General features: G+C 37.7%; 1 protein-coding gene across 1 annotated transcript; it reads left to right on the forward strand.

Moving 5' to 3' along the window:
• The first annotated feature begins 686 nt into the window (after nt 1-686).
• LRRC57 (leucine rich repeat containing 57) lies at nt 687-5,715 on the forward strand. Its single transcript, XM_010580034.1, has 5 exons — nt 687-864; nt 2,076-2,211; nt 3,246-3,514; nt 3,994-4,179; nt 4,783-5,715. Exons 1-5 carry the CDS (start codon nt 781-783, stop codon nt 4,822-4,824), a joined length of 717 nt encoding a protein of 238 aa, XP_010578336.1. The 5' UTR covers nt 687-780; the 3' UTR covers nt 4,825-5,715.
• Nucleotides 5,716-9,282: the final 3,567 nt, after the last annotated feature.

Consider the following 9,282-nt stretch of genomic DNA (forward strand, 5'->3'; position numbering starts at 1 on the left):
GCGGCCCCGGTGGCGCCGGAGCAGCCCGGGGCGGGGTTGAGGCGGGGGGAGCGGGGCCTGCGGCGGGTCATGGCTGGCTTCGCCCCTTGCCGAGGGTCCCGCTGAGCCGCTTCTGGCCGTCGCGGCAGGGAGTGCTGCTTCTCTGGGGCTCCTGGTCCCGGCCGTCTACGTGCTGCGTTGGGCGTTATTCCCGGCTACAAACCTGACAGTAATCCTTCGGCCTGTAGCCCGGCGTAGTTTGTCCTGGGATTAAACCCTGCTGGAGTTACGGGAGGCGGTTGCCGTGTGTCTGCGTCTGAAGTCACAGCGAAGGAGTCAAGTCTCTGAATGAAACAAACGTTTCCAAAAAAAAGCAAATAAAACTGTAGTACAGCAGGTCAGTGCTGGGAGATGCCGCTGAAATCACGGCCGGTCTCCATGGGGAATCTCCTTACGCTACTGGGCCCTGACAGAGGCGAAATGTGGGAAGTATGCAATTTTTCCACTTAGTCTTAACAGCAGTTTTTGCATCATTTCAATATTCAAACTGCTGTAATGAAGGCATCTTAGAGCTAGGTAAATCTTTTAAGTTCTACATTTTAGTTATGAGGGAGATGAAAATGCAGCAGTGAAACGCTTCAGTATGTTGAAATGCTTGTAGTGCTGAAGACAGTGCTCATAAAATGACTTTTTACATTTGCTTTATCACAGAGATTTTGCAGTTCTCTAGCGCAGAGTAACCGAGAGAAACTGGTTGAGACTATCACTCAAGCACTGTACGCTTGACAGAGAACTGTTAGGATGGGAAATAGTGCATTAAAAGCCCACCTGGAGACAGCACAGAAAACTGGTGTGTTTCAGCTAACTGGAAAGGGACTTACAGAGGTAATGTAACTGTAGCAGAAATGTGGCTCTTTGTGTGCGTGACTGACACTTTTGGAAATTCCTACCTCATTGTCACAATGCACTGCATACATGTATTTCTCATAAATAGCGACATTAGTTCAAGAATATTTTCTTTTCCTTTGTGCAGAGCAGATTTGTGCTTGCACTATCTTCTGATTGAGGATTGATTTATCTGACAGGGCACTTGTGTGCTTATGAGCTTATGCTTTAGAGTGCATGTATGTTCAAGAAGTACTAGTTATGATGTTGTGCTTTTTAAAAAAAGGGCTGTAAACTTGAGGGAAAAAAATGTAAATTTTATAACCGTATCGTTACCTAGAAAGATACTCCACAATTTGCCGCGTATAGATACTTATGCTGTATTTAATTGTAGTTATATGCATAGTCCGTACAGGCTGTTCACTGGGCTGCAAGCACGTTGAAGTTTATTATATCAGAAATTGTCTTGACTTTGACTCAACTGCAGAAAACCACAGAATGTCCTGGAACCATAAGTCGAGTAACAATTCACAGGATAGCCAAAATAACTCTATATTGCAGTAATTTTCCAAGACTTTTCTGAAGTATCTTCTTCCACTATCCTACCTTCTCTCTTCCCTTTTCCTCTGCCAAACCAAAGGAGAATCAAAACCACTGGCCTATTGACCAGTACTTGCTGATGGTGATTGTTAGGTTTTTCTTTTTTTCAGCTCAGTGCCAAGTCCAGATTAAAGTACTACAGGATGTAAATAAGGAAAATGGTTTACATAATTATTTAAAAAAGAAAGCAATAGAAAAATTTCCCAGTCCTACTCTGCTAAAATATAGAGTTGTTAACTAGCTGTAGAATATTTTTTTAATGACAGGCATGTTTAAGAGAAACACACAAGAAGACTAAAACATAAATGAGCTTGTGTCATGATATACTTACTTCTCCCTTTTTAATTTAAATTCTTTGGACTAAAAACGACTCTTCCTAGATGTTAGACTGTCTCCTTTATATCCCTTTTCCCTTCCTCAGATGAAAAAATATTTTAAAAAATATGTATTAAGCAAATTTGCCAACTTAGTTGCACACTGTGGTGACTGGGCATTGTGATACATATGACAGTATGTAATAGCGATACAAATTTCAATTTTAAGCTGTGTAACTTGAACATTTGAAGTTGTAGCAACTGTTTAAATGCTGTATCTTTTTTTCTTCCCCGTAGTTTCCTGAAGATCTGCAGAAGCTAGTAAGCAACTTAAGGACAATAGACTTGTCGAACAACAAAATAGAGCTCTTGCCGCCACTCATTGGAAGATTTTCCATTTTGAAGAGCCTTGTTCTAAACAACAACAAACTGAGTATGCCTGCTAATTAATATCTCCACAGATTTTAAAAATAATAACCTGACTTTTCTGATCAGAAACTAAATTAAATGATTTAACTCTCACAGGATGTAAATGGGGAGTTTAGTCACCTAAGCTGAAACCTTTGGAATTCATGTACAGGAAAAAAACCCCAAACCCATAAATTCTTCAAAACTAGTTGCCAACTTAGTTGTATTATCAGTTTTACAATGACATGTAAGTACTTAAAACCGTAATGTTTCTGTGCTCTGACTTGTCTGATCTCAAGGTTTAACAGTGTCAGATGGTTTAGTACTTGCATAGAGAACAGGGGAAGATGATGATGAAGATCTGTAGAAAATATTGCTGGCCATTCAATGGTTGTTACTGTTTCTGTTGGACAAACGTCCAAATTTATGGAAAAATTAGGACGAGGTGAAGAAACTAACTTTTTTATGTGTTAATTGTGTATTATCTGCCTTTCTGAAAAACAAATGTAATTTACAAACATCTTTGACTCTATAGTGCAACTCAGGAGTGCTACAGGTTATACACGTGTAGGTAGAATGCGGGATGAATGAATGCCAGCAGAGCTTACCTGGTGAGGCTTAAATGCTGGTATGATATGGTATGAATTACCTGAGAACTTAAGTTTGAGTAAATACCTTTAAAGGGCTGCAGCAGACCTGAAGCTGTGAATTGCGTGGTACTTCAAATGTCATAGAATACATTGGCAAAGTGGTTAGTAAGGAGTATAAGTGATTGGCTAAAATCCTCTCAGAGTAGTGTCTTCAGCCTGTGATTTGAAGGTCTGCTTTGTCTGCAGATTATTTTTAAGATATTTATGAAAGATGGTTAAAAAGCACGTGTTGTCACTGGGCTTAAGTTTCTGTGCAGGGATCTGTGCCTTCATCGGAAAATGGGGAGGAATCCTGTGAGAAATTACTGTAATATAGCACTGTTTTCTGTGCAGAAGGTTACTTGAATTAAATGGGTATGAATGTTTACTGTTCTTTAAGTCATCTCTTTGTTCTGTCATTTATTTCTAGCTGCTTTACCTGAGGAGCTGTGTAAACTGAAAAAACTGGAAACACTACACTTGAATGGCAATCACTTGAGGCAGCTACCATCTGCATTTGGACAACTTTCAGCTCTCAAAACCTTGAGCCTTTCTGGGAACCAGCTTCGGACTGTGCCTACACAACTCTGTGGTCTTCGCCACTTGGATGTGGTAGATCTTTCCAAAAACCAGATCCAAAATGTGCCCGACACTGTGGGAGAATTGCAGGCTATCGAACTAAATTTGAATCAGAATCAGGTCTGGTAACTGAGATATTATGGGCATGTAGATTTAGGGCATGGTTTATCTTGGACTTAGTGCATCCACAGAACATACATAATCTGAGACCATCAAAACTTTATAGCTAAAAGACATCTCCTGGACACAACAGAAATGAGGGATCATAACTAGAATTTAGGTACTGATACAGCCAACTGCCTGATTTGACTAACTAACAAATCCTCAATTTAGTCACACAGAAATTATTTGAACAGTTCTTGAGTAGGAATCTGAAAAATAGATGTGTAGATTGCCTGTCATCATGGAAGAAAAAAAAGTTACTTGGATTTTTGATCATTATTATTGCTGCTTACGCATTGTTGTTAAGTAGTTACTGTTAATGTAGTTTATATTTACAACATGGTAATTGTCCGTGTTAGTCTGAAACAAATCCCTTTAATCATGGATCACTAACTTTTAATCCAATTTCTCTTTGTTTTTTTTTTTATTTCTACCAGATTTCACAGATCTCAGTGCAGATCTCCCACTGTCCACGCCTCAAAGTCTTGCGTTTAGAAGAAAACTGTCTAGAACTCAGCATGCTTCCTCAAAGTATCCTCAGTGATTCCCAGATCTCACTGCTTGCAGTAGAAGGCAACCTCTTTGAAATCAAGAAACTCAGAGAACTGGAAGGTTATGACAAGGTTTATGTCTTTTTTCTTTTATTTTGGTCATCTTTAAAAAAGAAGCTTCTGGTGAAGTCCTTACCCAGTACTTCCTCAGAGTAGTAAGCTTGTATGCTGGTGAATAAAAGCACAAACAGTCTATTGGTATTGTCACTGGTACTGGATTTGTAACTAACCTCTGAAAAGAATTTAAAGAGTTCTTCAAAGATTAACTTTCTCATAGGATTCAGGATCAGTATTCTTTTGAAGTTCAGTATCTTTTGAAGGGTAGCTAATGATAACCGGTGTGTGTCTTCACTTTGGGACAAAAAATAATGGATGCTTCCTATTATGTAGCATTCTTAACTGTTTAATGTTAGTTCATCCTTAACACTTGAGATTTGACTGTTCAGCACTGTGAGGACTTTTTCTAGAACATTGATCTGAATTACAGCAGATGGCAGAAATTTTTTTTGGAGGGGTTGTTTGTTTAAAATTAAAGCTCTAATGGTTATGTCTGGAAATGAAAATATGCTTTAGATGGAGAGCTCTTGAGTCTGAGAACAGAAGCTTAGCTGCTTTCAATAGTAATGAATCTTGTATTAATTCCTGAATCTTAGATTTTTTTTGTTTTCTTTGTAGTACATGGAACGATTTACAGCTACAAAGAAGAAGTTTGCATGATCATTGTTCTGACCCTGTGTATTCCCAGTAAGAAGAGTTAGTGACTGAAGCACCTGCTTCACTGACTTAAACCAAGACTGATGGAGATGATCAGAGTACTCCTCCTCTAGTAGTCTGATATGGTCTGTTAAGGCCACATTGAATAAACTTGAACTAGAGAACGTGGGTATTGAGCTGATGAACATGCCCAGGGGCCAGTTTTGATTTTTGTGCCACTATAGCTTTTAACACAACACATGTTATCCTTTGTCAGGGCTTGTTCTTTCACAGAGAAAGGGAATGAGCATTTCAAAGTTGCCAGCTGCCTTTTGTCAGGAAGCTGGCTATTGATTTTTAGAGGATTATTTCTTCTGGAAACATTTTTCCATGATAGCACATGGAAGTTCTACCACCAAAGCAGATTTGAAACATTGTATGTCTTGCAGTAAGCACTATTCCACAGAGAAGAACTTTTACAGATGAGGTTTTAGTTTATAACCTGTGTAAGTTTTTTATGAAGCACAAATAGCTGTGGCTAAGTTAAGTGTTTTATTAACTGCTTCTGGTAAACAAATCATGGTTTGAGCATCCTTCATTTACATTTTACTGTACGGGCTTTCTTTTCCAATAAGCAAGAATTGCACTACAGTCCACTTCTGCTTGAGCTGTATCAAATAAAAATGAGGTTCACCTTCAGTGTATTCAGTAAAAATGTATATTGCTGGAAAATATAATATCCTTGCACTGATTCCTTGTGTACAGAGCAATGCTGAAAGTTTTAGTCGTCAGCCTACTGCTGCTGCCTTATTACCAAAAGCACCTAGAAAGAACTAAAAATGTATGCAATTATGTAACTTAAACTGAAAAGGAAAATGTACTTCTTTATTTTAGTAAATAATTTTCAAAAAATCAGTTCAAGTTTATTTTGGTGTAACTGCTGCTGTTGTCACTTTAACAAGTAGTACTAAGCTACTGCTGAAAGCCATCACTCAAGCACTTGGTTCCATCAGTTGTTGGCAACAGCTATACTTCTACTGCTTTGAGAATGCAGAGGATTTGAGTATGTCAACACTGTAGTAGCAATTCAGCTAATAGGTACTGCACTCTCAAAGCAGTGAAGTAGGAGCTGTACTAAATACAGTTCTTCACAAAATAAGCATAGATGCATCTATTCCTAACGAGACTGTCTTACATTAACTACTGTTCCATACTTAAGCTTTCCTGCATGAGACAAGAAAGGCATTTGGACAGCAAACTCCTTAAAGTTGCTGGTGTAATCATTAAACCTCCTCAACATCTCATGCCATCTGCAGTTAAGAAAAATAAAGTGACCTCTGTGCCAATCTTTTTCCTCAATGTAACAACTATAATTAAGATTAGTGATAAGTGGTTCTTTTATAAGATGCTCAGACAAGGTATCTAGTTCTCTGACCCTGTTGCTGTCTTTCTTCAATTCTTGCATAGTAATACCTATTATAAGAGTGTTTTAGGGAACATCAGCTCCTTATTCAAAGAATGGATGTGATGCATCATTAAACAGGGAACCAGTTTTACTTAAGAACCCCCATTCCAGGTGTTACTTCACAGAAAAACTACTAGCTTCCTCTAAGTGGCTGACAGCAGACAATGTTTACAAGGCTACTTCGTTTTGCAAGACATAACTAGGGAAGTGCTTTAAGAACACAACCTGCATGTTACCATAATGCAAGGCCCTGTATAGTCAGAAATCTATGCAGCTTCATAGTAATAGACTCCACAGATTATGACAGGCAAATCCAGCAGTGAATAGTTTAAAGCACCAGGCTTGTTTTAAATTTTAGCTCCTTCCACCCAATACCTAAATCCCATTTGAAGTATTAGCTTTTTTTTCCTCTAGATTTGCCATGCATGAGACATCCACACAACAAACCCCTACAGTTAGCAGATTCCCCCCTTTGAACTCACCAACTCTGACAACTAGAAAGGAGTGGTCTATCATCAATATGTACATACTTGGCAATATTGTGTTATGGTGGTTTTTTTTTTTTTTTTTTTTTTTTTTTTTTTGTTGGTTTTTTTTAAGTGGAAATACCTGTGCTCAGACATGCTGCTTCTCTCATTTAAACATTTGTTTATCAGGATTCTTTTGTCTATTCAAAGATGCGTAAGAAGAAAGGGTAGATCAGAACATTTAAAAATGATGCAGTTAACATTGCTATAAAAAAAAAATAATCTTAACTTTCTCAAATACTTCCAAAAGTAGTAAGTCAACATTTCTCTTATGTGATCACTAGTACACTTAGAAACCTCTCAATTACTCATTGTTAGGCTCCTTTGCTACCTTGGAGTTATAACAGCTATCAAAAATTTTTTTTAAAGGGGGACAACACCATACAAAATACTGAATGGTGCCAAGTTAGTCCTGGATTAACCAAATGTGTTCCAGAAGACTATTCCTGTTTCAATTAAAAAAACAAACAAACAAACAGACACACACACTGGCTGATGTCCTCACATGTTTTAGCTCACAGCAATAAATAACTGTGACTAAGTCACTTAGTAGAACACTGTTCTGTACATTTCAGCACTGTATGTAATCTGTTCAGAGTTTTACAGTGGGAGTTTCAGTTTTCCCTTCTCACCACACCCCCTCTACAAGTGACACTATAAAACAATTTTATTTCCATGCACAATTACACTTGCAGCTTTTTAGTTTTGGAATTATTGAGGTAGAAAATGTTACCCTAGTTAACAACATAAACCATTCATGTATTTTTTTTTTCAGATCTGTATCACTTGCTCTCAATTTTCCATTGCAGTAAGATACACTTTTCATCCATCTATTCAATCAACATTTAGATAGTGCATTGCTGTTTCAAGTGCAGCAAAGATGAATTAGGAACTGCAAGTCACTGCATTGTGTAAACAGCAAATTGTTTCACCACAGAGCCTTCACAGAGGAAACTTCTGCAAGTCGCTGCACAAGCAGCATGTGCTGCAGTTCATACTATAGCTACCCCTGTGTTAAGAGGTTTAACTCATCTTTCATCAAGGAGTAGGCTAGCTTGCATTTACCAATTACCATCATTTAAGTGTATCCATGGGACACATGCTGCATGCTCAGAATAGTTACATATGTGGGCTGTCCCTAATTTTTTTTTTCCTAGTTACTGGTAGAAATATACTATATGAGAAGTACTTCTTCCAAGCCACTCCCAGATACACTATTCTCTCTTACAGCTCAAAACCACTGCAAGTCAACACAAGTCTGTCTTCCCCCCAAGCATTCTGGGAATCTCAGGCTGTACTATCAGAGAAAATACAATTTAAATTGCCTCAAGTGAATTGCATTGGCAGTAGGGTAAAATACTAGATTTCCCCTACTGGACTAAGTATTTGCTAGGCATCTGTTACCAATACTTGACTGGAAAGGTTTTGGTTGTTTGGTTTTTTTTTTTTTTTCTTTTCATTTAGTTCCTTTGCCATCCTGAAGTGTAGTTCCCATGTCAACATTGCAGTCTTTCAAAGAAGAGATGGACACATTTCATAGGTTGAAGTTAGGTGATGTTGATTATGCAAGGATGAAAACTTGAGTGTTAAAAAAAGATCACAGTATTCCCGTCTTCCCAACCACACCCATTCCTTTGTTAGCATTAGGATTTCTGTGAGATAAAAATAGAAGGGAAACTTCCTAGTTGCATAGTAGCAGCTAGTTCTGCCAAGTTTTTCAAGGACAGGAAACTAAACAAATTTCTAAGTGAAAATAGTTTTAACAGATTCAGTTATAAAAGTATGTATTTTTTGTGCACAATATATAATTTTAACAATCAAAAGCAGAAACTGTAAACCTTCATTCTTAATAGCATTCAGAAATACAAAGACGTACAAGTGTTGATTCCATCCCATAGATATGGAAATTAAACATCTATTCTACAGACAACAGTAAGACAATCCAAGAAGCAGACTGTGTTTTTCACTAACATAATGGCACCAACTCCCTGATGGATTTGGCTCTTGCTGCATCAGAAAATAGTATTGATATTCCACTAGTACTCAAGCTTAGAGTCTTAAAAATTAATTTCCTCGTATGGTATTTATTGCAATATTACGATTCTGATACAACAACCACAGCATTCTCTCAGCCAACATGCTGATTTGTTGTTAGAGCTCAGGGAAGTCAAGAACATGGACTTGTAATGGCAAGGGAGAAAAACATTCCAATGTTTGGAATGTCCAAATGCTACAGAGCAGGTTTGCACTGTTGTAAGCAAAATAAGGTAACCCCTTTAGTCTTCTGGTCCAGGAGACAATCATTATTAAATAATGTATACTTTGCTTTCACAACCAGCAGCAAATATTCCTTCAGTTAACCTGAAGTTTGTAAGAAGGAAAAAAAAAAGTATACAACTCCCATATGCTTTCCCATTCAAATGCTTGTTAGAAATCTACTAGGCAATGTTCTTAAAAGTACTCTTTGCTACTTGTGTTTTTAAGCACATA

The sequence above is a fragment of the Haliaeetus leucocephalus genome, unplaced genomic scaffold (genome assembly GCF_000737465.1).
Source record: "Haliaeetus leucocephalus isolate CR32 unplaced genomic scaffold, Haliaeetus_leucocephalus-4.0 Scaffold696, whole genome shotgun sequence".
Lineage (NCBI taxonomy): Eukaryota > Metazoa > Chordata > Aves > Accipitriformes > Accipitridae > Haliaeetus > Haliaeetus leucocephalus.

What these genes read in the sequence shown, in the direction of transcription:
- LRRC57 (XM_010580034.1), top strand. Translation starts at nt 781, where the DNA reads ATGGGAAATAGTGCATTAAAAGCCCACCTGGAGACAGCACAGAAAACT. An exon ending in CTGGAAAGGGACTTACAGAG is followed by an intron (nt 865 to 2,075) that starts GTAATGTAACTG and finishes TCTTCCCCGTAG; the next exon opens with TTTCCTGAAGATCTGCAGAA. An exon ending in TCTAAACAACAACAAACTGA is followed by an intron (nt 2,212 to 3,245) that starts GTATGCCTGCTA and finishes ATTTATTTCTAG; the next exon opens with CTGCTTTACCTGAGGAGCTG.